General features: G+C 30.1%; 6 protein-coding genes and 1 pseudogene across 6 annotated transcripts; 3 read left to right on the top strand and 4 right to left on the bottom strand.

The window, feature by feature from the left end:
* Positions 1-2,205: 2,205 nt before the first annotated feature.
* Positions 2,206-4,773, bottom strand: LOC133794884 (uncharacterized). The gene is made up of 7 exons (XM_062232320.1): positions 4,464-4,773; positions 4,254-4,320; positions 4,107-4,153; positions 3,563-3,650; positions 2,938-3,071; positions 2,741-2,839; positions 2,206-2,432 (listed from the first exon to the last, which is right to left on the bottom strand). Exons 1-7 carry the CDS (start codon positions 4,686-4,688, stop codon positions 2,355-2,357), a joined length of 738 nt encoding a protein of 245 aa, XP_062088304.1. The 5' UTR covers positions 4,689-4,773; the 3' UTR covers positions 2,206-2,354.
* A 427-nt stretch (positions 4,774-5,200) lies between these two features.
* LOC133795094 (uncharacterized) lies at positions 5,201-6,310 on the top strand. Its single transcript, XM_062232545.1, has one exon. The coding sequence runs from the start codon at positions 5,201-5,203 to the stop codon at positions 6,308-6,310; it is 1,110 nt and encodes a 369-aa protein (XP_062088529.1).
* Positions 6,311-6,850: 540 nt separating this feature from the next.
* On the top strand, positions 6,851-8,889 carry LOC133795093 (pentatricopeptide repeat-containing protein At4g04370-like; annotated as a pseudogene).
* Positions 8,890-14,370: 5,481 nt separating this feature from the next.
* On the top strand, positions 14,371-16,269 carry LOC133794883 (LEAF RUST 10 DISEASE-RESISTANCE LOCUS RECEPTOR-LIKE PROTEIN KINASE-like 2.7). The gene is made up of 3 exons (XM_062232319.1): positions 14,371-15,456; positions 15,612-15,653; positions 15,972-16,269. The coding sequence occupies exons 1-3, from the start codon at positions 14,559-14,561 to the stop codon at positions 16,097-16,099; spliced, it is 1,068 nt and encodes a 355-aa protein (XP_062088303.1). The 5' UTR covers positions 14,371-14,558; the 3' UTR covers positions 16,100-16,269.
* A 532-nt stretch (positions 16,270-16,801) lies between these two features.
* On the bottom strand, positions 16,802-19,292 carry LOC133795092 (putative pectate lyase 2). The gene is made up of 3 exons (XM_062232544.1): positions 18,555-19,292; positions 18,172-18,275; positions 16,802-17,162 (listed from the first exon to the last, which is right to left on the bottom strand). Exons 1-3 carry the CDS (start codon positions 19,290-19,292, stop codon positions 16,802-16,804), a joined length of 1,203 nt encoding a protein of 400 aa, XP_062088528.1.
* A 3,081-nt stretch (positions 19,293-22,373) lies between these two features.
* LOC133794882 (stigma-specific STIG1-like protein 1) lies at positions 22,374-23,212 on the bottom strand. Its single transcript, XM_062232318.1, has one exon. It carries the CDS (start codon positions 23,086-23,088, stop codon positions 22,645-22,647), a length of 444 nt encoding a protein of 147 aa, XP_062088302.1. The 5' UTR covers positions 23,089-23,212; the 3' UTR covers positions 22,374-22,644.
* Positions 23,213-25,966: 2,754 nt separating this feature from the next.
* Positions 25,967-26,540, bottom strand: LOC133794881 (stigma-specific STIG1-like protein 1). The gene has a single exon (XM_062232317.1). It carries the CDS (start codon positions 26,525-26,527, stop codon positions 26,036-26,038), a length of 492 nt encoding a protein of 163 aa, XP_062088301.1. The 5' UTR covers positions 26,528-26,540; the 3' UTR covers positions 25,967-26,035.
* Between the last annotated feature and the right edge of the window lie 397 nt (positions 26,541-26,937).

The raw sequence follows: 26,937 nt of genomic DNA, 5'->3' as shown, positions 1-26,937 counted from the left end.
CGAGGATGCTAAGCTGAGATTAAGGTGAGTTTTTAGCCATTAAAACCTTATTTCTTGCTATGTTCTCTCATTGAGTTTCATTTGGGTTTTTCGTTTGAAATTTGAGTTTCAATGGGAGTTTTTGGCAAGGGTTTCTTAGGTTGTGATGCCTAGGACATGTGTAGATGGTTTTTGGGTTCATTTGGGACTTAAAATGAAGTTTGGAAGCTTTTGGTTCAAGTTAGAAATGGTGGAATCGAAGGGGAGAAGAACCAAGGCATTTCTGCCTGGTTGTAGCGCTACAGCGCCCACAATGGGGCTACAGTGCCCACAATGGGGCTACAGCGCTAGCTAAGGGGTTTGGTGTCTGCTTAGGGCCCTGGGGCGCTAGGGCGGGGGTAGCGCTACAGCACTACCCTGTTTCTTCACAATCCTGTTTTGGGCATTTTTAAGGGTTCTTGGCTCGGGGTTTCAATTCCTAAGGCTCGGGATTGAATGTACTCACCGTTTGGGTACAATTCGGGGTCCAGGGAGTGAGGTATAGGTCAAGACCCTTTTTATTGTTAATTTCATTAATTGGAGATTGTATTTGGTTATGACTAGGTGACCGCTAAGGGATTAACGGATTGATCGTTCTCAAGGGTCGTTCATTTGTTATTTCTCGCACGAACCAGAGGTAAGAAAACTGCACCCCTTATGTGATGCATGCGATGCACGAGAAACATGTGGTTAGGGCATGACATGAATGTTGAACATGAGGTTGATCAGAGTTTGAGTCTCTGTGTTTGTGCATGATCCTAATTATGCTAGAAATTGTTAAGTAAGCATGCTGAATGCCCTATATTTGGATATTTGACATATGATGTGTGCATGGTAGCATTGCTTACTTGTGTGTGGCACTGACTTACTAGTCAGAATCAGCAATGGTGTTAGAACTAGCTGTGAAGCTGTGACTTACTAGTTAAGTTCGACAGTATTTTTGAGCACTGGTCGTATGTTACTGACCTAAGAGTCAGGAGCGACATAAGCGTCATGAACGTAGAGCCGATGAAAGATTAGATCTAATCGATATCTGCATTGAATGACTGATCATGAGCATTAATGCCGGACTGACCCCAAGTTCGATGAAAAACTAAAAGCGCTTGTCTAGTCTATGACTAGTTACTCAGAGCCAGGGCTAGAAGGTCTAGGTGACCGCATCGTCATATGGCTAAGGGTACGGAACCCACACTAGTGACTCCCTGGTCACTCATTTGGTTTACGTAGTGACTCCCTCATCAGTCACTTATTTGAGGGTGCGAAACTCGTGTTAATGACTTGCTCATTAGTCACTCATCTGGTATTTTCCATCTCCTAAAAAATTGGCAAAAAATATCAAAAAGAAAAACAAAAAATGACTATAAAAACAAGTGGGATTTCCATCTCCTAAAAAATATGGTATTTTCCATTTTATTTATGTTGTTCTTTTTTTCTTCAAACATATGGAATTTTTTCAACTTACCATAATTTATGGTTAATTAAGTTGTATTTTTGAAATATCTAAAAATTAATTAGTAAAAAAATATGACTTTTTGAAACTTAGAAAAAAATTATTAATAATATGAAAAGGCTATACTTATTAAAATCAGTTAATAAAAACCCATATTTATAAAAAAAAAAAAAAAAAAAAAAAATCCCAAAAAACCATACTTACACTCCTAAATTCAATTTAAATAAAAATATTTTTCTTGGTCAGCAAGTTATTATACTCAGGATCTCTAGACGATTATCTAAAAAATAGCTAAGGAGAAAGAAAAGAAAAGGATCAGAATATTGCGTAACTTGGGGGGAAGATCAGTCCGGAAGTCACCAAAAAATAATGGCAAGAGATTTGACCAATGCATATTATTATATATTATATATACATTATATTATAGAAGATGGTTTTATATATTTTTAACCACATATTTTGTCTAACATATTTTATATCATTATCTTTTTAGATCCTATATTTTAACAAATTTGTAAAATAATTCAAATAAACTCCTAAACCTGATTTTGATGAACAAAAAATTAAATATAATCACAAATTTTTTTAACTAGAATGACTATATTTTTATTCAAGCTGTTAATTTGATAAATTATTTATAATTTTAGTTAAAATAAAATTTTGATCAAAATCAAGTTTAAAAATATTTGAACTATTTTAGAAAATACAAATTTTGAAACCCAGAATCCAAACAAGACTAAAAAAAGCATAAACCTATATTGATTTAAGTTGATAAAATAAATTCAATCAAGCTTTCACTTCACATACAACTGAAACCATCAACACTCCATTGGAGAGTCATCAAAAATAAATATTTTAATAAAACTACAAGTTCATAGAACAGTATCTAGGAATGTTTCTTCGGATATTCCCTTGCTCCAAATATTGTAGATCCGATTCTCATATTAGTGCTTCCCATTTCAATCTGCAAAACCATTCAATTATTCAAATAATTGAAGAAAAAGATTGGAACAGTTGACATGATACCCTTCCAATTCATTGGAACTAATATAAAATATATACAGAACTTGCTTTGATTAGTAGAAAACTAATTCCTAATCATCTATTGTATTGACATTTATTTCATGAAATAATTCATTTTATTTTTGTTTTCAAGTGAATGAAATGGTGGGGATCTTCTCAAAGCAAGGACTAGAAAATGAGTGCAAAAAAAAAAAATCCTGATGACCGAGAATATCCAAATGATATAGGCAGCGATGGTTTAATCCTTACAGCTAACTCAAAGTCTCCAGACATGCCCATTGATAGTTCACATTGCTCTTCAGTGATTCCGAGTGCCTTACAAACCTCAGTTCTGCAGTTTGCTAATGCCTAACAAGAAATTCTTTGAGTTAAGTAAAGTTCAAAAATCACAACTGTAATTTATGGGAGTATAGTCATGAATTACAAGACATCTGTGAAAATCTTACCTTGAAATTTTCTGGGGTTGACGTGTAGTCCAGCATACCAATCGTCATTAGGCCAGAAAACTCAAGATTTGGACATCTCAAACTTACATGCTTTGCAAGCTCCACACATTCAGAGGGCTCTACACCAGATTTTGCTGCAGTAATTTAGAAGAAGTCAGACATCATTTGAAACTATTACTTGATTAGAGAGAAAATCTATGTAGTCAACAAATTAAATCCCTTGGAATAGACTATAAATCTACAATTCACAATGCCAATAACAGAACAAACCCTGCTCCTCAGATGCATTTTTAATCATATCTGGGAAAGAGTGACTGAAATTATCAATTGGTATCATTTTTGGAGCTATGCCATATCATTCAACCCTAAACAGGGTCAAGGAGAAAAAAAGATACATGAAAAGGTTGAGACACAAGTAATCTCTCATGAAAATCTACACCAACTCATTATAAACAGAGAAGCATAGCCATGTGTGAATCCAAACAAGAGATATGGGAATCTACTTGACATCTAACTTCTTCATTACTAATTATTTTATCTTGCTGCAAGAAATACTTCCAAAGCTCCAGAAATAATTACACATGGCACAGCTAAATTGCAGAACACATTGATCAAGTGAACTCACACACTTCTCCGCTGGTATTAACTTGGACCAAAACCTTCAAAGGTTTTCTCCCAAGACTTGCAACAAAACGATCAAGTTGATTTGCAATCTGCATCCATATTAGTGCCACAAGTAAATCCCAGAAAACATTAAAGTCAAATGTGCTCAGCTAAGCATGCCATACTAGCCCAACGCCATTTGAAGATACATAAAATGATCTTGCATTTAGATAAATCACGCCAAGTCATGAACTAAACAACGACTTGTTCTACAACCCAAAAGAAATGGAAAATTATTCGGTTAATGAGAATATGACATCTATAAGTGAAGTTTTCCTAAGCAATCATCATTTTCAAGCTGGTAGAAATTATAAAATGTTTCATTCAAGATAAAAATGATCATTCACAATTTTAAAATGTGAAACCCAACAAAACCATTATTTTCCAAAGGCAATCAAGAGCCTCAAGAAAACCACCCTAGCCATTCTTAAATAAAAACATTTAAAAGAAAGTAAACATTGAAACCTCTATTCTATAACCATTATTACTTATTACAAAGTCCTTGCCTTCTCGTCATCCACACTCTCCACCATTGCAAGGTTTGGTACACCATCTGCATAAAATTGTATTAGCTAAAGATCAGTATTAAACATTTATTTTTCGTCAATAAGATCTTGTAAAATAAATAAATAAATATTTTTGCATATTCTTACTTAGAAGCAATTTGACTTTATTGCTCTGCAAATTTCCAATAAAGTGCCACTCAATATCGTCCGGAAGCTGCAATTTAGCCAAAAAAAAATTAACTGATTTTGATAAATTGGAAAACGAAACTGAAATATACTCACAGATATATATGTATGATTTATATGTGTATCTTAAGAAGCCTATTCAAATTCATTTGCCTGATCAAAAATTTAAACCTGAGGAGCTTTTTCGACAATTTCTTGGACGTAATTCTCGCCGAAGCAACGGTGACCAGTGTCGTAAACCTGACGGAGGAGAGAGACGGGCTTGGTCTTGCTCACGGCCACGACTCGGACGGACTGGGGCGCACGGCCGGACCGTTCTGCGGCCTGCTGGACGCGCTGCAGCACAAACTGAAGATTTGCGGCTGCGACGGCATCCATGGAGGCGGAAGTGGCCATCTCTTACCCTAACCCTCTTTCTTCTTTCTCTTGCTCCAGATTGTTCGTGAATGAAATTCTGAGTCACAGGTGTCAAGTGCTTCGCTGATCAAAAGCGACATAAACGTCGACGTATTACTTTTTAAAAAACAAAAAAAACTAATGCGCATTATTAGAGATTCTTTTTAAAGATTTTTTTTAAAACAAAAAAAAAAAACTAATGCGCATTATTCGAGATTCTTTTTAAAGATTTTTTTTTTAATTTTATAATATCTTTATTTATTTTAAATTTTGATTCGTAAATAAAAATAATGACCTATTTAATCAGCTAAGATATTAAATTTTAATAAATAAAAAATTTATAATAATAAAATTAAAAATCTTAAAAAAATCATAATTACAAATTTAAATAAACTATAACCTCCGATCAAAATTTAAAACTTAAATAAACACACCTCTTCTCATATTCATGCTCTCTTAAACACACTCACACACAAGTCTGATCTCCACCATCACCATCACCACCAATCAACATGGAAATTCCAAAAATTCCTATGGATATATTTTTATACGATATACTACCTAGAACCTCATTAAAAACAGTGGCAAGTTCTAGATTACTCTCAAAGAGAATAAATGAAGCTACCTACGAAAGATATTTCATGGAACTTTTTCATAGAAAAGCTAATATAGCTTCGGGTCTTCATGTACTGAATCTTAAGAGTAGTAAATATCACACTAATTACTTCTCCGTAGACCCTTCTTCCACCAAACTATCACTGCGAAGTTTTCTTCCTTCCAATATTAGAATCGAAGCAGCCACCAAACAAGGTCTTCTCCTCTGCACTGATTTTTCCAGTTATCCCAATTCAAAATACATTATTTGCAAGCCAACAACCCAACAATGGCGAGCTATTCCAAACCCCAAAACTCGCTATCTTACTCATAAATGTATGATGTTTACTATAGGATCCAACCCCCTTCGATACAAGATTGTTAGATTCTCCTCCCGTAACTTTGGTGGTGATTTCATCAAGAATAAATCTGGATGTTACGTCGCTATTCGATGTGAAGTTTTTGATTCTAAACTTTGGACTTGGAAGTGTTTGGATCAAACAATCAATTTACCTTTTCGAGAGGCTATTAGTTATGGATCAATGGTTTGTGTATCAAGGTTTCTATACGCTCTTACCAACAATAATAGATTATTTATCTTTGATACAGAGAATGAAAGTTGGGAATTTTATAATTTAGATCTTGATGATGAAGCATACAGTAATACTACTGTAAATGCCAGTTATCAACTTCTGGAGTACGAAGGAAAACTGGGACTTCTTTGTAGGTTGAAAAATGATGAGTTTGACTACTACTCTATGCAACTTTGGGTAATTATAAAGAAGAGTGGAACGTCGTGGAGTTGGAGCTTGCGAAAAAAAGAATGCCTTCCAATTATTTCCAACAATGAACGTTATTCGTCTTTAATCAATTTTTTTAACAATGATTTGGCCGTGATTATGGGATTTTATAATATTATATTTTATGATTTTATGACTTCAGCTTCAAAGATTGAAGAAGAGATATATACACCAATGATCGATCAGACTTTTCTAGTTAGATCTGATTGGCTCCCAGTTAGTCTTTAGATTTGGTGTTTACTTTATATTTAAGTGTTTACTTTATATTTAAGTGTTAATTGTTTTTATTTTTCTGTTTTTTTTAAGGGAATTATTTACTCTCTTTAACATTTCTTCTACGATGGCTTTAATATTTTTTTATTTTTTCATTTACTCTAACAAAATTTTCTTATATTTAACTTAATATTAACTTATACTTAAATAAAATAAATAAATAAGAGAAGCCTACGAAACACATCACACTTCAAATGGGCACAAAAAAGGCTACAAATAGTCCTACTAAAAGCGCTTTACCCAACCAAGGACAAACATCCGCCATCATCAACTCATATTTAACTAAAATACAAATAACATATTTTTTCTAACCATCTATAAATTTGTTTGTGATATAATTACAATTAAAAAGAAAAAGTCAGATGGTCAACAGTTAAAAAAGATTCCATCCAACCATCCATTACCTTAATGTAATATGTATTAGGAAATTATTGTTTAATATTGTTTAAAGGTGCACATGCATGATGAACTTGGTAGGACATTGCATAAACATTGTAGACAGAATGAATGAAGAGAGAATTTGGGGTTTGAAGTAGCTGTAGTACGCCCAACTCAACAAGAATGAGTTTTTTGATAACCAATCCATTAAACATCTCTTAATGGGTAAGTGAATTGTAATCGCTATGTATTTATTTTTTATTTATTATGATTCTCTCTTTTTAAGTCAGTGAGTTTAGTTATGAACAAGCTAAATCTTTCATTCTTTAATGGCGCCCTGAAACCACCATCAGTAACTGTGCCTCAACATGCAAAATCCACCAACACCATACATTTCAATGCTATCATCAACCGCCTCGCATCCCAAGGATCTCACCATCATGTTCTTTTAACGTTCTCATCTATGCATTACAATATCACCCCTACAGACACTCACACATTCCCTAGTTTGCTTAAAGCTTGCACGTATCTCGACAGATTTCCACTTGGCCTTTCGTTTCATCAATGTGTTATTGTTAATGGATTTTCATCATATTCTTACATTGCATCGTCTTTGATTAACTTCTATGCTAAGTTTGGTTGCGTACGCCACGCCCGCAAAGTGTTTGACACTATGCCTGAGAGGAATGTTGTTCCTTGGACTTCTATCATTGGCTGCTATTCACATGCATGCAACTTTGATCAAGCATTATTATTGTTCAGTGAAATGAGGCGACACCAAATTCAACCCAATCATATTACATTGCTAAGCATGCTCCCCATAGCTTCGGAGCTTACCCATGTCAAGTGTTTCCATGGCTATTCAATTTCATATGGTTTTGAGTGTGATGTTACTTTGATGAATTCCATATTAAGTGTTTACAGCAAATGTGAAGGCATTGAAGAAGGTAGGAAAGTGTTTGAACATATGACTAGAAGAGACATAGTTTCATGGAATTCTTTGTTGTCGACCTATTCCCAAAATGGGAATGTCAGAGAAGTATTTCACCTTTTGAATAAAATGAGAGCCCAAGGTATAGAGCCCGATAAGCAGACATTTGGTCCTGTAGTATTTGTAGCCGCAACACAGAGTAATCTTAGATTGGGAAAATTGGTTCATGGGAAAATTTTAAGAAATGGATTTGAATTGGATAGCCATGTTGAAACGTTAATTTTAGTTATGTACATGAAGTGCAGGAGTATTGATACCGCCTTTCAGATATTTAAGTGGATACAAAACAAGGAAGTGGTTTTATGGACTGCAATGATCTCAGGACTTGTACAGAATGAGTGTGCCGATGGGGCATTAATTGTTTTCTCCCAGATGTTAAAATCAAGGATAGAGCCATCTACTGCTACTGTGGCTAGCGCTGTTGCAGCTTGTGCAAAACTAGGTTCTCTTGATATGGGAACATCAATTCATTGCTATGTGTTAAGGCAAGGAATAACTCTAGATATCCCTGCCCAGAATTCTCTTGTAACCATGTATGCAAAGTGTGGGCATCTGCAACAAAGTCAGTGTAGTTTTTGAAAGAATGAGCAAAAGAGATTTGGTTTCTTGGAATGCAATAGTAGCTGGATATGCTCAAAATGGCCATTTGTGTGAGGGGCTGTTTCTCCTCTCTGAGATGAGAACAACACTTCAAAAACCAGACTCACTAACAGTTGTCTCTCTCCTCCAAGCTTGTGCATCTATTGGGGCACTCCATCAGGGGAAGTGGATCCACAATTTTGTTATTAGAAGCTGTATTAGACCGTGCATTCTGGTGGACACAGCTCTTGTTGATATGTATTCAAAGTGTGGTGACTTGAAGAATGCTAAGAAGTGCTTCAATGAAATGTCAGAGCAGGACAGGGTCTCATGGGGCACAATTATCTCCGGATATGGTTGCCATGGAGAAGGGAAAACTGCTTTGAAGATGTATTTAGAATTTTTACGGACTGGGATTCAACCAAATAATGTGATTTTTCTGTCAGTTCTATCAGCTTGTAGTCATAATGGGCTTGTTGACCAAGGTTTGAGCATATACCAGTTCATGACTGAGGATTACTCTTTTAGAACCCAAAAACAAGAAAAAAGATACAAATCAATGACAAGTGAGAGGATTGTGATATGATAGTCATGCATAATGAATAAGTGAATATATATATATATTTAATTGGAAAAAATAGTAAAAGTATTCAATTAATAAAAAATCAATGCGAAGAAACTTGACTGAAATCCCACGACAGAAAATTTTCTTTTCTTGTACATATAGACATAATACAGGATAAAAAAAACAAACAAAACTGTAACCTTTTTATTATTATATAAATCACATTAATCAAAAAAGCAGTTAAGAAATCTACCAAGCGTAATGAGTACATCAAGTAAGTGAAATGGTCAATAATTGATTTGAATAATTAGAGGGCCTTTAGAAACAACTTTATAATTATTAGAGTATTACACTATATTTTAAAATACAATTTATGTTTGAATTTGAAGTCATAATTATTTATGAATTTTTATTGTCATGTTTGACATAACAATTAATAATTACACATGAACAATAATATTATGTAATAAATATTATTTAAAATTAATAGTAATTAGTACTTATATAGTATAATTACACCAAATTTTTATAGAACTATGAGAATTAGAAAATATAATTAAGACCCTCAATTAACTTCAATTATATAATTATTGTTTAATTACATAGTCAAACAAACATATTTAATTAAATAATTACTTTGAATTATATTTATTTCTAGAGACTTTCCAAAAGCACTTTTAGATAAAGACAATCTTGTAAACATTTTTGGCTCTTCTAATGATTGATTTAGAATATCGTATACATTCAAGATAAAGCAACAAAATTACTGCAAAAAAAAGTTAATGGAACAAAATTGTTGGCATATGATAGCTTGATATGTATAACACTACAAATAAACAATTAGTCGCACTCATTTAGGATTATGAATAAAACTTCCAATATATATACATATAACTAATTATTGAAGAAACTATGGAGAAAGATCAATGCCCGAAAATCATATTAACTAAAAGAGTGATTTCATTCACCAAAAATGATCTGATCATGTCCTTGAAACAACATTACTCACCAAGTTAATAAGAATATATATATATAGAAATTCTTATACCTTTCATCCAATCAGCAATGATTCTCGACATACTAGTTCTGAGGAGAAAGATAGGCATGATGATGCAACACCTTGAGTCATCATCAATGAATGCTTAATATTTCCTTGTCTAAATTGGATATTTAGATGAACAAAACTTTGAAAAGACAGTGCATGAAAACGAATTAATAACTACCACACAGAAATGTCATTCCATTTTGAAACCACCTTAATTACCATCAATCAGCACCTTCAAGTATAACGTTGTTTTACTCAATGGAGGTATTTTTTTTAATGTTATAGTCGTTTTTTTAAACTCATTGTCATTTTTGTCTTCATTCAAGTACATTGTTGTTGATTGCAACTGATATCGTTTTTCTCATAATATGTCGTTTTCTAGTTATTGTCGTTTTCGCAATTTGTGTCCTTTTCAAGTTTAATGTTGTTTTCTTCCATTTATGTCGTTTTAAAAAGTCTAATGTCGTTTCTCAAGTACCGTATCGTTTTATTAAATTTTTGTTGTTTCAAATTCAAGGTCGCTTTTTTGAATTATTGTCGTTTTTCAAATATTATTGTCGTATCATGAATTTATATAGTTTTTTTTTTTTTTTTGCAAAATATATCGTTTTCATTGTTGTTTCTTGTAATCAATTGTCAGTTTTCGTAATTTATGTCGTATTTCTAGATTTATGCCATTTTACATGACTAATGTCGTTTTCGCCATATTTTTTGTCTTCATGTCGTTTTTTTTCCCTCAGATTCCAACTATTGACATCATACTTGGTCGTTTTCTGAATTTAATATCACTTGTTATTAATTTAAAGTAAAAATTGGATACCTCCTACCAGTGACAGAGCCACTCTTGGCTTAGAGTAGGCTCAAGCCTACACTGATTTTTTAAAAAAAAAAAACAAAGTAAATATAATAGATCTTCTACTAAAATGAGACATATGAGGTGTGTTGAACATATAACAAGTCTGATTTCTCTACTAAAATGAATACATGTATACAAGAGTATCATGTGAACTAGACCCAAATACTAAAGTTTTTGAAAGGCCAACGGAGAGCACTAATTCTGCAATTTTTCTTTCCTACAAAAGTATTATTATTAATATTAAATCATCATTAGAAGTAGTAGTAGACTTCAGAAGTAGAAGTAGTAGTAGAAGTAGTAGCAATGAAGCATACAAAAATAATTCCAACTTATTCGTGTCATATATAGCTTATTGAATTAGTGTAGCGATTTGTTGAATTTTTATTAAAGTAAAATTATCAAAAAAATAATAGAAAGAATAGGTTCCAACTTGTGTCTCCCATTCTCTAATGGGAGCTAACATTCTCATATCTTAGCTATTAGTTAAAATATTTATTTATTCCGAATAAAAAATAAAAAATAATTGCTTAAAATTAATCAAATTTTATATCTTAAAAATTATCGTCAACTTCACCTAACCCTTGCCTTCACTGAGTAAAATTTCTGGCTCCGTCACTGTCTCCTACTCATCGTTATTTCCTTGAAGTATTTATAAAGTCCTTTTAATTGATTTCATGCCAAATATAAAGCGAAAAGAACACATGAAAACTAATTGCTTTGTGAACATATTAACGTTTGACATTGTTTTCACTTTTACATTCAAAATGTATAGAACATATATAAATTGGTATCTATATCTCATCACGCATAGATCTACCTATAGAAAGAGTACCAAAAAAAATGATATAGCACCACAAAATTATCTTAAATCACTCTATTTATTTTTTTCTCATTTTTTATTCAACTTTTCCTAAAACAAAATATATTTTTATTTTACTTTTTTCTTTTAAAAAAACATAAAATAATAATACTTAAATCTATTTTATTTTATTTAAATTTCTAAATATCTATTTATATATAATAATAAATTAATTACTATTAACTCTATTTTATTTTATTTTAGTTTCTAAATACCTATCTATATATAATAATAAATTAATTACTGTTAATTCTATTTTATTTTAATTTCTAAATATCTGTTTATATATAATAATAATAGAGATGTATAAATACACATTTAAATAACTTAAAAATTAAATGACTACAACACAATTATATAAAAGAAAATATATTCTCATTCGCTTTATTTAAGTCAAATATTATTTTCGAAAAAAATTAATTACTATTAACTCTATTTTATTTTAGTTTCTAAATATCTATCTATATATAGATATTAATAGGCATATATAAGTACATATTTAAATTACTTAAAAATTAAACTACAACACAATTATATAAAAGAAAATATATTATGATCCACTACTTATTTTAGTCAAATATTATTTTTGGAAAATTCACTACTAACTCTTTGTTTGATTTTTTTAATAATTTATTTTACCGTTTTAAAAATATAGGGTCCAAATAAGTAATCAACCAAAATACATGTGGTTCAAATAATCTATCTAAATATATTTATTTTTAATGTTTTGACAAAACACAAGTTTCAAAAGTTAATTTTTTTTTTAAATAAAGGGTCTAAACGGGTGGAATACATGTGCTTCAAATAATCTATTTATATATGCTTATTTTAATGTATTGACAAAATAAGAGGTACAAAAGTTAATTTATTTATTATTATTAACTCTTTTTTATTTTATTTTAGTTTCTAAATATTTATCTGTATATAATAAAAGTCATATATAAATATATATATATTTTTAAGTGACTTAAAAATTAAACTACAATACAATTATAAAAGAAAATATATTATGATCCACTCTATTTTAGTCATATATTATTTCTGAAAATTCAATACTAACTCTTTGTTCGAAAAAAAAATTAATAATTTATTTTAGTATTTTAAAAATAAAGGGTCCAAATAATCTAGGAAAAATTACATAAAATACTAATTTTTTATAAAAAATTACGTTTTTACGGCTAAACATTTTTTTTTTCAATTTTACGGTTTTAAGGAAATTCTTACATTTTTACGTTTTTGTCATTTGTATTTTTTTTTGTGTTGTTTTGAAGTTGTTTTCACGTTGTTTTTAGGTTTTTTTTTTTTGTTAATGTTTAGTTGGTCCAGTGAGTTGTTTTCAAGTTGCTTTTTATGAAACTTTAAAAATCATAATTTTGAAAACTTGAGTGTGTATTCTTGAAAAAAAAAATAAGAACCATAAAAAAGTAAAAAAACAATACAATAAAAATGTGTATTTAAGAAAAAATCTCAATAACCTATCTTTATATACTTATTTTTAACGTTTTGACAAAACACAAGGTCCAACAGTTAAAATTTAAAATATATAACGGGTAATCGAATATATGTGATTTCGATAATCTATCTATATATACTCCTATTTTTAACATTTTGACAAAAAACACGAGATCCAAAAGTTAATTTTCGAAAATAAAAAGACTCATGCGGGTAATCGAAAATAAAAAGACTCATGCGGCTAAAATAAAAGTTTCAAAATGGTATGAACTCTTACACAGAACATATACTATATACAATAATTTACTTTTTATACAGAATTTTTAACCTTCTGAATACATATATAGTCCAAAAGTTAATTTTTTAAAATAAAATATCAAAACGGATAATCGGTCAAAATAGAGTGTTCAAATAATTGAAATATATATTCCAATTTTTAACCTTTTAATGAAACATGAGATCTAAAAGTTAATTTTTAAAAATAAAGGATAATCGGCCAAAATAACTCTTATACAAAACATAAATTTCTTTTGTACATAATTTATATATTTTTTTATAATAAACCATGCAAAGTGTATAAAAAAATATGTAAATAAAAGTACACGCCCAACAAGCTGTTTGAACTTTGTTTTTGGCAGTTTAATTATTCTCTATACAATGAACACCATCATTAAAAAAATGGGGTCAAAACGCACCCATATGTTTATATATAATGAGCATGTTGTACGAATATAATGAAAATGACTTCCTACCACACAATCTTCCCCAAGAAATTAAAAAATATATAGTTTTTAATCCTTACAAAAGACTGTTGGAAGAACAGTCATGTTTTCTAGTTAATAAATATATGAAAATTTTAAGGTAGTGATTATATTTTTAATCATTATTTATAAGTATTTTTAGTATTTTTGACATATGAATAAATTGTAATTCTATATGAGTAGTTACATGAGACTTTAGAATGCCGAAATCAAGATTTAAATAACATATTTTATGCATGTAAATACTAAAACAAGAACGAGTGAATTTTTTTGTTTAAAAGAGATGATATAATTTTATGTATACATATTTGTTTTTGTTTTTTTTAAAGTACATATATTTAGAAGAAATAAATTAGGGGTCATGTCCCTTTAACCCCACTTTGGCTGAGAGTCATGACCGGCAAAATTAATTACAGTACAACTATCATGGGACATATATACATGTTATAACCCATCATTGATCATCATCACCAGCCGGTTGAGAAAGGTTTTGCCTTTCTCATGTAGGAGACCTTCATCCAGAAGCACCAACACACCAACAATAAAGGGAAAAACAAAAGATAAAGGTGCCTCGTCAAAGATTATTAAAGTGAAGACCAAGAGATTCTCTCTCTATTTGGCTCTCTACTTTACTCATCCAACTACTTTGCTTCAAACAGCTCCCTTATGTGTTAATATTTACTTTCTATAATCAAAACCATCTAAACTGCCTCCACCATGATCAACTTCATGAATCTCTCACAAATGGGATCAAGCTCAGTAGCACCCCAATTATCTCCACGTTCTTTGATTAGCCTTGTATTAACAATCATTCTTTATAGTACCAGTAGTCCTCTCAACCTGATCAGACCGGCTCAAGCAAGCGTCTGCAGAACCTCATGCGGCAAAGTCCCAATAAACTACCCTTTTGGCATAGACGATGGCTGCGGCAGCCCTTACTACCGACACCTCTTGGTCTGTTCCGAATCAGGCAATCTTGAGCTCCGAACTCCATCTGGTCGATACCCGGTTCGAACCATAAGCTACAGTACCGATCCCCACATTCTCCTCACGGACCCTTTCATGTGGAACTGCCAAGACGGCGACAACTTCCGTCCAACTAGACCCGTCAGCCTCGACACGAGTACTCACTTGTCACTCTCCTCTCAAAACGAGTACCTTTTCTTCAACTGCAGCGAAAACGACGTGATCATTGAGCCCAAGCCCGTTTTCTGCGAACGCTATCCTGAGCGATGTGATTCATCGTGCGACAGTTCAGCCTACCTTTGCCGTCACCTGCCCGATTGTGGCTCGACGGCGCTCAGAGGCGGTGGCATGAGCGGTATGTCTTCTACTTCTTGCTGTTCTTATTATCCGAAAGCAACCGAATCTTTGAGGTTGATGTTGAAGTATTGTACGAGTTACACCAGCGTGTATTGGAGGAACACTGGTGCAACTCAGCCTTATGATCAGGTCCCTGAATATGGGCTTAGGGTTGACTTTGAAACTCCCGTGACTACTAATTGTCTTCGGTGCCAAGATATGAATAAGGGAGGAGGGACTTGTGGCTTTGATATTCATTCCCAGGATTTCTTGTGCCTTTGTGAAAAAGCAAATGTCACTACTTATTGCAATGGTAATTTTAGATTTAGTACTTCATTGGTTAATCTGTTTCAATGATTCAATCATCTATATGTTTTTTCTTCTTTATCTTTTATATAGCTACCTAGCCATTTATAAAGAGCTTTATTTGATGATCAAAATTTTTGTACCACATTAATATTGTTGCAGATCACAGCCTTACTCCGCATAGGAAAGTAGGAGTCATTGCAGGTACAAATTATATATTGATAATACGTACTTGTTAATTATTATATATGCAGTTTCGATTATAGCATTAGTATAATTATTTAAGATAGGCAATTTGCAAAATAATTTATTTTTTGTAGTCATTTTATATTTTAGTTTAATTTTAATAATTTTTTAAAACATAATATTTGTCATTTAAGTCAGCTGGTTAAAAAATTCAGAAGTCTATCGTTTTGCAAAATATTATCGACTAAAATGAAGTAAAAAAAATACCATTTTTAAAGATTACTCCTTTAACATAACGGTTTCTATTATTATTATTATTAATTATGGGTGTTGCAGGGACAGCAACTGCAGCATCTGTGGCTGGAGTCTTAGGAATTGGAGCTGGTGTTTGGTATTTGAAGAAAGTGAGAGCAAAAGCACCAGTGACATGTGGGGTACAAAGCAATGAGAACAGGCTTTTCTAAAGACACACAAAACTGATCAGTGAACAGTACACTTGCTCTTGCTCGTCTTGATTAATTAATTAATTTTTCTTTCTAATTTTTCATTAATTTTTGTGTTTTTAGTTCATCAACTTGTCTCTCCCAAGATGGATTTGATTTTGTCTCTTCATTTCACAATGTTCTTACTTTTATTTGGTCGGCCATATATACATAATATTAACTAATATGCGATACTATCATTACATATTGACGCCAAATCCAGAATTAAAGTACTAATAATAACAATAAATATTAAACAACAAAATTGCGACCAAACCCAACTACAAAAGAGAAAAAAGAGAGAATCACTATTATTAACAGAAAATAAAAAGTTGAATTCAAGTATTGCAGTCTTATTTTTTGTTAAGACTATACATTGTACAGGGTTTTGATAATTAGTAGGAAAAATGTTCATTCCAACTGATGTCTCCATGATTCTATACACATGAACTACAAAATCCTCTCCAGACTCACCACTCATCACGGGGTTTAGTTACAGCTAAATACATGTATATATAAATGCTTCAAAGAAGCCAGCCGCTAAATTATAAATATAATTTTTGCAAATCTTAAATTATATATATGGCGGCATATATATTTACTACTATATCCATTACTGATTAGTAAATTAATATATATATATATGTGACCAATTGATATATATTGTAATAAAGTGTTTTGAAATTAGCATGGTTTACCAACAACACAACGCAGAGGGCCTGCAAAGGCAGTCAAAGCAGGGACCATGGCCCCTTGAGCAACTTTAAATGACTGAGTTGGAGTGTAATAAGGATTACAGCTTCCCCAACCAGATTGGACAAAATAAGCACCATTCTTGAATACATCCTTTGAGGACCTCCATTTCCAATTTTTCCAACCGCTTTGGGGCTCTCTCTTTGTCACCTGATTGGCGTAAAGGCTTGTAGTAGAAGCCACATAGTAATTCCCTTCGCTGAAGATGGTGGGATTAGCACTACCACCTACTGCGTACATTTTCCATTCATCGTATCTATTGTTTGCCACGTGGGCATACCCAAATCTCACCCTACAATATTACTTGAATTTATTTAGAACATATAATAACTAAGGTTTGATTATAGTACATATACAACCAATATATAGCTTCTATATAATAAGTATACACATAAAGGAAATTTTTGTTTTTAACGGTTTTTATTTTTTTAATGTTAACTTTAACCTAATATCAGGGTCGACCCTGAAAAAAAATGGACCTAAGACGGTTTAATAAATTTGAAAAAAATGGACCCATGTAATTTTTTTATATAATTTTAAATAAAATTAAACTAATATTTAGTAATATAAAATTAAACTAATTTTAAATAAAATGGGCTCTGGGTAGGGGTGGGCCCTAGGCACGGGCCTAGCCCGCCTATGCCCAGGGCCGGCCCTGCCTAATATTCTTATACTTAACATAATATTTTTATATTTAATTATAGTTTGTAAACACTTAAATTTAAATAAAATAAAATAAATAATTAAAAAAATTAAAATATGATATTTTAAAAATATTTTGCAATGATAATTATTTAAAAATAATAAATAATTAAACAACTTAAAATATGATATTTTTCAGACATTTTACTATGATAATTATTTTTAAATAATAAATAATTAAATAAATTAAAATATAATATTTTTAAGATATTTTACAATAATAATTATTTAAAAATAATAAAATCATACGTTTTATATCTTAAATAAAATTTAATTAAACTTAAACTCACTTATTAGAATAATATCTTATTATATATATAATATAATCTACTATGAATTAGCAATTTTTAAAACTTAAATTTAAAATCCATATATAATATTTAATATTATATTAAATATATAATATTTTGTTGTAACTCTTAATTTCAAAAACTAGAACAAACGTAAACTTAAACAAAAATAAATAAATTATTTAATTAAAATAAAATATTCATTTTAAAATTTATATAACATTAATTAATATAAATTTAATAAAAATAATTAATAAATTTTATAAATAAAACTAACCATACAAAATATATATATATATATATTAATACCTTGGCATTCGTTCAGTAAGTCCAGGCCCAAAACGGTTAAACACTATTGTGACTTTCATGGCTTTATCTGCTGTAAATGCGTCGTTATGTCCAAGCAGCATCACCTGTTGTCAATGGTCAAAACTTTGTTAAAGTAAGATCCAAAGGAGATTAATTAATAGTTAATAATTCCTGTAAAAAAGTGTTTTGCTTATGTATATATATTACTACTAAAAAAACAACAAATATGTACATGCTATCTAGGCTGGTTTCTATCCTATATATATTCTAACTAGATTTAAATAACTATATATAGTAAAGTTAACATATATATATATATAACAAATAGTTATCTTTATTTATATACACATTGACAAGTACTCTTTTTGTAATAGGAAACTCACTTTATCATGCTGAGTAAAGTAGTTGTTGGAGATAGTGATAGCATTTGAACCGTAGATGACATCAATGAGGCCATCACTACTACGTGACAGAAAGCAATGGTCAATCCAAATATTTGTAGCTTGAAACACACTAATGGCGTCTCCATCGGCTCCTAGACGGTAGCCAACGTGGGTGGGAGTGCTCCTAACCAGGCCATATTTTCCAGGCTTACAGTCATGGATACTAATCCCATGTATAATAACATGGCTAACTCCTTGTATCGTAATGCATGTTCCGTACGCTATCTCCACTTTTGCTCCTCTCCCATCAATGGTCTTGTAGTTATTCATAATGAGCTCGTTCTTTAAAGTGATAACCATGTCCTTAGCGAAAACGATCCACAGCGGCTCCTCTTGAATTACTCCGTATCGAAGTGTCCCTGGTTTGGGATTCGTGGCATCGTCGGATGAGCTGGTGACGGTGTATGTTTTCCCATATTTTCCTCCTATGGCGTTTCGGCCGAAACCGACGGCGCAGTTGACCAAGTCTCGGCGGTTAGTTGCCCAATTCGACTTGGCGCGCCAGCATGAGTCGATTAAGTTCATGGGGATCTTAGTAGTACTAATTTTGGGGACATTTTTTGAGATGGGTTTTGGGGTGTTGTAGTAATCATAGGCTTGAGTTGATAATGTAATGTGAGATAAAACAATGCATGAAATTAGGATGAGAATAGATGATGATGGTAGACGATTCGCCATGTGTTAATGCTATGTAAGGATGTACAATGATGAAGTGAGGTCTAATTTGTTAAGAAATAAAATTTGTAAATATATAGGTGAATGCGATTACAAAAGTGGGGAACACGATTAATTTGATGATTTGAATTTTATAATGTGTAATTGTTTGATGAGATTTTTGGGCTCCACAAAACGTGAGTGCACGAATTGCTGGCTGGTTGACATTCCAATCTAAGGCCTCCAATTTTAAGAACTGAATAAGTATATAATCAACAAATTAATTTATAAACAAACATGATAACTAGTATTAAAATATAATTGACTCTTGGGTTTATATAAAATAATTACGATAATTGCTAAGGGCACCTAACACCACAAGAATGTGACGTATTGTTATTGGTCCAATCTAATATCGGATCTCACATATTTGAATTTAATAAATATTATTGGATACTGCTAACTAAATAGTACTACTTCATCTGGTATTAGGCACCTTAAAATGCTAAATAACCACACTCTATAATTAATGAAACATGCATGCCGGTTATCAATAGAGAAATGTTTGTAGGAAATTGAAAAAGGTCTATTCTTTTCTTTTGAACTAAAAGGGAATTTAATTTGACTTGTCATATAATACACATATTTTATAAATATACTCATTGTGCATTGGATATAGATGGTGAGGATAGATGACGACACTGCTCATAAATATTGGATATGTAATATGACAATATCTTTTAGAGATAGAGGAATTTACATACGGAGTACCATTTGATTTGTAGTGCATTCATATGAGCCATTGTTTAATATTTTTTTATGATGAGTCTTATCTAGTAGTCTCACTTAATCTAAATATTTTTTTAATAACATTGGTATATGATTACAATTATTGTAAAAAATATTTCATTAATTTGAGATGTAATATATATGGGACATATATGTTATAACAAGTAGTTATAATAATAATGATAATAATATATTTATAGATTTCCTAACCGATCCAATGAACAATTACAAATATAATAAAAACTATACTAAGTTGTTTGCCGATGGTTGGATATTGAACATAATTAATTGGCTAAACTATATTAATGAAAAAAAGGAAAGGTGTACCTAACCTACAATCAATATATAATATAGAGAAGCAACGAAAATGTCTACGAATGTGGCTCTGTAATTGCCACGTCTATTTTGTTTTGTTCCCTCCCTCACCAACTCTTTAACAAACTCTTATATATTTTAAAACTTTAAATTAATTTCTTCACGCACCTCATAATTTTTCATAGGACATGAATTCTCCATTAATAAGTAAAATATTTTGAGAGCAGATTTTCTCTTTTCCATACACTTATCGAAGAAAAAAATTATACACGTATTTTTTCCACTATTAAAGATTAGAAGAACACTATAAATATAAATAAATTATATATTTTTTATGTAGCATCACTTTTACTCCTCCTATAAGAGTGTTTTTTATTTTTAACGCTTGAAAAAAATTATAACTTATTTTATTTTGTATAATGACGTACATTATAGTTATAATAAGTATTTTGTCAATTATTGAGAAATTCTTAATAATTTACAGTGCCGAAATTAGAGTTCAAATAATTAATTGCACGCATATCTGATTGTTTATAAACACGTAGAAAACATACAGTTTGAATTCTGATTTCAACAATGTAATTATTCAGAATTTCTTAAAAATTAGTGAGATGTCTATTATAACTGTAATGTACACTATCACAAAAAAACAAATTTAGTTATAATTTCTCTAAATGTCGATCGAATATAAAAAAATTTCTTACCCAATAAAATTCATATATATACATATGTATATATATTTACATACACATATACACAAACAAGCTAAGAACAAGTTTCTTATCTATTTGTTCATATTATTATGTATTTTTGGTAAATGAAAAAAAATGTCACTAAATGACTTTGTAAAATTACAAAATCTTTTGTTTATCTTTTTGTATTTTTTTTTCTACATTATTATGATTTTGGAAAGATTTTTGAATTATTAAATTTTAGGATTTATTTTGGTCCATGACTTTTAGGCAGTCGTAGTTATAAAAGTTATCATATTATATTTTATGGTTATTTTTTATATCATATAGATTGAGATTAAAAATGAATTTGATAACATAGCTAGATTGAGATTACAATAAGTTTATAACTTGGGTTTTTATCCACTTAATTTTTTTTAGCAATTGAGCGCTCTAAAAGCAGTTGTAATTAAAAGGGTGTTTGACTTCTTAAATAAAAAAATTGTTTTTTGTTTTTAAAACTTAAAAACTGTTTTCTGAAAACAAGTAGGGGTATTTGGTATTGTTTTCAGAAAACAATTTTTAAAAACAAAGTTACAAAAAACAGAAAATTTTGATAACATAAAGTTATTTTTAGTTGTTCTCATATTTTTTTCTTACATAATTTTTTTATTTATTATTATCTCACATCACTTTCTCTCTCATTATTATATTTCCTCACTTTTTATATGCTCACTTTCTCTAACATCAATTTCTCTCTCATCACTTTTAATCTCCTTATTTTCTCTCTCATTACTTATTATAACATTATTTTCTCTCTCATCACTTCTTATTTCCTCATTTTCTCTCTCCTCATTTTTCTATCTCGTCATTTTCTCTCTCATCACTTTTTCTCTCATTTTTTTTTCTTGCATCAATTTCTCTCTTCTCAACTGTTCTTCCTCAAAATTTCTCTCATTTTAAAATAATTATCTTTGTAAAATATCTAAAAAATATCATATTTTAATTGGTTTGATTATATATTATTTTTAAATAATTATTATTGTAAAATATCTAAAAAAATATATACTTTAATTTTTTTAATTATTTATTTTATTTAATTTAATTTTTAGTGTTTACAAACTACAATTAAATATAAGAATATTCTGTTAAATATAAAAATATTCAGTTAAAATTAACTTTTAAAAAATAAAAAAACCTTTAAAACCAAAAACTTTCGTTATCTACATACTTATTATATATAGAGATATATGCATGTTTTATGAGCATCTAATTAGTTTTTAATACACTATATATTTATACAATAATTAAGAAACAAAGCACGTGCTACTACAACAAAACCATAACGTATTTATATTAAGAACAATACATATTCAACATTTGTTATTAACTACACAAACCAACGGAAAGAATTAATACAACAATAAAAAGTTTAACCAAACAATAAACATGAGCGAGCTAGCTAGCCAGTCAATTTAATTCTAAGTAACATATGACAGCGCTCGCCTTTATTACTACAATACAAATCTTCTATATATATAACACAAAATATAATTGACTAATATTTTATATAGATATATAGTTATGATCTTCTTTTCTGGCTATGCGTAGCTACACATTCCATACACGCATGAACTCCCTTTGTTGCACCTGTTATTACAACTCCCACAGTTCTTCCTGTCCGACCTTGGTTTCACACACTTCCCTTTGCAGCATAACTCCGAGAACTTGCATTTCTTCCCACACCGTCCGCAGTTGACTCTGTCCGCTGTCAAGTCAACGCATTTCTTCTTGCAGCAATCCGGGCCGGAGCTGCCTTTGGCGAGGCACACCTTGGGATACTTATCGCATGTCACTGGCCGCCGGGAAGCAAGGAAACGACTTGTCCCTCTCAGAGAGTTAGTCCACGTCTCATACGTAGGGCTTATTTCGTCACCACCTGATGATGTTGGTTCTACTTGGTCTGCTGTTGCTGTGAGATCAGCACTAATGGTTAAAGCCATAAGCATGGCTAGTACAAGAAATATGGTCCTTAGGGTTTTCATGTTGGATTTGAGAGTGTATATGTTATATAAATATGTTTCTGCTGAGGGCCGAGTTTAGTATAGGTAGATAGAAGAGAATCGAGTATATATAGAGAGATAATAATAATAAGATGGTGAAAGAGAGAATAATGGTTTTCGATGTGGTGAAGAACTTGTGGTGTAACAAGTATATATATAGAGAGAGAGAGGTCAGAGAATTATAGCTTGAGGCTTCAAAGCGACACTGATTTTTGTTACTATTTAGTGGATTGGTCCAATTCAATGGACCCCAAAAAATGAAGTTAGGTCTCCATAGAAATATTGTACTCCAAATTAGGCTAAAATACAAATATTGAAAATTTCCATTACAGCACATGTAGATACGTACGCGTAGGTAAATATAAGTAGGCAGGTTAGGCTCATTTTCTTGAATTATTATATTCTCATATATATGTACGCCTCTTTGTTCCGTCATCCAGCCCCACAGTTTTTGTTTTTTTGTAAAATTTAAACATACACAAATTCAGTATTAAATCTTCTATTAAAATTAATTAATTAAACAAGAGTCAAATTTAAAAGACTGATATCAATATCAAATATAGTACGTGTTTTTGGAGAAATAAGAACTACTTCTGTTCAATTTCTATTACGTACCTGATCAATTCGTCAATGTTGTAATTAACTTTTTTTTTTGTGGGTAATCATGTGTAGCACCTAATTAAGTAAATATATAGGAATATACATCTTCTATATAAAAAATGTGGAGATAATAAAAATGATTGGTTTAAAATATTTTTTTAACTTTAAATATTTTTATATTTAACAGTAGATTGTAAACATGATTTAAAATTAAATAAATAAATAATTAAACAAATTAAAATATAATATTTTTAGATATTTTACAATAATAATTATTTAAAAATAATAAAACCATGCATTTTATAATTTAAATAAAATTTAATTAAACTTAATATTATATTAAACTTATAATATATAATCTTTGTTCCAATTCAAAAACTAAAATAAACATAAGCTTAAACAAAAATTAATTAATTAATTAATTATTTTTATTAAATATATACTAATGTCATATAAATTTCAAATAAATATCATATTTTAATTAAATAATTTCTTTATTTTTGTTTCAGTTTATATTTATTCTAGTTTTTGAATTTAGGAGTGACAACAAGAGATTATATGTTATATGTTTAATGTAGTATTAAATATTATACGTAGATTTTAAATTTAAGTTTATTGCTAGTTTTTTTTTAAAAAAAATTTGTTGTTAATTCACAATAAATTATATTATATGTTTAATATGATATTATTATAATAAGTAATTTAATTTAAGTTATAAAACGTATGATTTTATTATTTTCAAATAATTATCATTGTAAAATATCTAAAAGATATCATATTTTAATTTTTTAATTATTTATTTTATTTTATTTAAATTTAAGTGTTTACAAACTACTGTTAAATATAAAAAATTCTGTTAAAATTAACATTAAAAAAATAAAAAACATTTAAAAGCAAGAATTTTTTTTATCAACACACTTATTATATATGTAAAAATTATTTATATATACTACATAATTATAATTCATTTTATTATATATTTATATATATATACATGACTCACGTTACTTGATCCTCAAACATGTACAGTAGTGTGTGTATGGTAGTAAATTAACTAACCACGACTTGATTGATATAATCCAAATCCACAGAATATGAGACGAAAATATATTAGGCATCGCTCAGCCCCGCTCAGATGTACTTTCATTTTTGTAGATAGAACTTACGAAATATATTTGGTCAGATAATATGAAGATATATATATATATATATATATTTATTGACTTTGCAACTTGCGCAGTAAAGAGTAGTTTCAATATCAATAGGCCCTTTGTATAATAAGTTAAGTTATCGAAGATTTAGGAACACTAAGGATGGAGAGATGTCCTGTTTTAATTTTTCTTTCTCAATTTGGATATTTAAATCCGTTACAGAAGCACTTTATCCTTGTACTCCGTATTTGACTTCCTTATTTATTATATGAATAAATTGCGTACTACGTAGCTCACAGAATATCTTCTTTCATCACTATAGCCATTTTTCTTAATTTCCTAAATATGCTGCCGACCTTATAAGAATTAGTAAACACAAGATTTCCCAAATTATAATTTAAATAATATATTAAATGGGACTGGGAGAATTATCTCATTAAAAATATATATATATATATATATAAAAAGGATAATGTGTCCATAAGTATTTTTCTTGGAATTTATCAGCTGGGAAAATTAACACAAAAAGAAACAATTATTATTTCAAAATACTTGGAACTTGCGCTGCAAAAACAAAATTACAAACATAAAATACATATAATTGAGTTATTTATAAGATATATATCGATTTGGACCTAACAAAATCATTTTTGCATAGTGTTAACAAAAGATTAGGAAATAGTAATAGAACCCATATATAAGTTTTATAGGTTTAATTTCTTTCGTGAGGCTCCTTGATCTCCTTCAAATAAATCAAAAAAAAAATATGTAAGAGAAAAAAAATACCTCATAATTGTTTGGAAACGAATTCATTTTTAAATAAATGTATATATACGTCTGTAAAACAATAGCACTAGATATATCTGGCTATTTTGCACGCGATATATAGCTGTATCACAAAAGAAATAAGTTCATATATGGTACTTCCAAAAGAAAGTTTATAAAGAAAGAATTATATTCCCATATATATATCTATATAAAGAAACTATAACTAATTATTAATTCTCCAACAATACAACAAAGGCAAGAATATAATGTGTAACTGTGACGTATATTATTAATTAGCCAATGATGATCAATAAAAATAATATGCGTTGATGTGTTATATATGGCAATCAATAATAAATCATATATATGTAGTATATATATATATATATAGTAGATTGTTTAATTAATGATTATGCGTAATCGCACATCCCATAAACGCAAAAGTGACCCTTCTTGCACTTGTTATTGCAAGCACCACAATGCTTCTTGTCAAAGGAGGAGTTGACACATTTCCCTTTGCAACAAATCTCAGGGTACTTGCATTTGTACCCACACATTCCACAATTCAACCGATCTGTCTTCACATTCACACACTTGTTCTTACAGCAATCTGGCCCAGTGCTGCTCTTCAAACGACAAACTCTTGGAAACTTGTCACATGTCATCTTCTTCTGCGCAAGAAATCGGCTCTTCATCATCATCCCACCACCTCGTACCCAATTAGTTTCCTCAGATAATAATTCATAGTGATCGTGATGATCTTCTTTTGTGTCGTGTGAGCTTATGCTTTGATCATCATCATCATCATCATCCGAAGATGTAGTAGTTGCTCCAACATTATTTATATTATTGGCTAGCAGTAGTATTGTCAAGAAAAACAATACTAGTAGGACAAGCTTCATATCTAGTAATATGTATGTATGTAGAGAAATATAAAAGGGAGAGTGTTTGTGTTTAGATGTGTGAGCATATGCACATATGGAGTTTTTATTTATAGGGAAAAATAATTAAGTGCTGATCACAGAGGGAGAGTTGACAATGGGAAAATGAATGTGCAAGTTTAGGGCTCTGTCTTTTTCTGTGTGGTCTAAATTCGTAAGACTGCTTAGATATCACTTAATAACTGTTCTGAAGATACTGTTTGCTTTTACACAAAGAAAAGTACTCTCCTTGGGTCTGCATTCGGTTTATAGCCTAAATAATGTACTGTACAAAAGATTTTAGCAACAAAAAAAATTATCATGCATTATTGTGTTTGTACCGAAATTGTGATTACTTAAGATTTGCTCATGAAAAATACATACTTTATTTA

Source organism: Humulus lupulus, chromosome 8 (assembly GCF_963169125.1).
Source record: "Humulus lupulus chromosome 8, drHumLupu1.1, whole genome shotgun sequence".
Lineage (NCBI taxonomy): Eukaryota > Viridiplantae > Streptophyta > Magnoliopsida > Rosales > Cannabaceae > Humulus > Humulus lupulus.
Note: the sequence above shows the minus strand (reverse complement) of the source record. Positions and strands in the feature narration are given on the sequence as shown.

Bases quoted from the DNA above. Each gene is read 5' to 3' on its own strand.
- LOC133794884 (XM_062232320.1), bottom strand. From the start codon at position 4,688: ATGGCCACTTCCGCCTCCATGGATGCCGTCGCAGCCGCAAATCTTCAG. The intron at 4,321-4,463 runs GTTTAAATTTTT...GCTAAATTGCAG, and splicing joins TTGTCGAAAAAGCTCCTCAG to CTTCCGGACGATATTGAGTG. The intron at 3,072-3,562 runs GTGAGTTCACTT...AAATTACTGCAG, and splicing joins TAATACCAGCGGAGAAGTGT to CAAAATCTGGTGTAGAGCCC.
- LOC133795094 (XM_062232545.1), top strand. From the start codon at position 5,201: ATGGAAATTCCAAAAATTCCTATGGATATATTTTTATACGATATACTA.
- LOC133794883 (XM_062232319.1), top strand. From the start codon at position 14,559: ATGATCAACTTCATGAATCTCTCACAAATGGGATCAAGCTCAGTAGCA. The intron at 15,457-15,611 runs GTAATTTTAGAT...ATATTGTTGCAG, and splicing joins TGTCACTACTTATTGCAATG to ATCACAGCCTTACTCCGCAT. The intron at 15,654-15,971 runs GTACAAATTATA...TGGGTGTTGCAG, and splicing joins GAAAGTAGGAGTCATTGCAG to GGACAGCAACTGCAGCATCT.
- LOC133795092 (XM_062232544.1), bottom strand. From the start codon at position 19,292: ATGGCGAATCGTCTACCATCATCATCTATTCTCATCCTAATTTCATGC. The intron at 18,276-18,554 runs GTGAGTTTCCTA...CATTGACAACAG, and splicing joins ACTTTACTCAGCATGATAAA to GTGATGCTGCTTGGACATAA. The intron at 17,163-18,171 runs GTATTAATATAT...GTAATATTGTAG, and splicing joins CTTACTGAACGAATGCCAAG to GGTGAGATTTGGGTATGCCC.
- LOC133794882 (XM_062232318.1), bottom strand. From the start codon at position 23,088: ATGAAAACCCTAAGGACCATATTTCTTGTACTAGCCATGCTTATGGCT.
- LOC133794881 (XM_062232317.1), bottom strand. From the start codon at position 26,527: ATGAAGCTTGTCCTACTAGTATTGTTTTTCTTGACAATACTACTGCTA.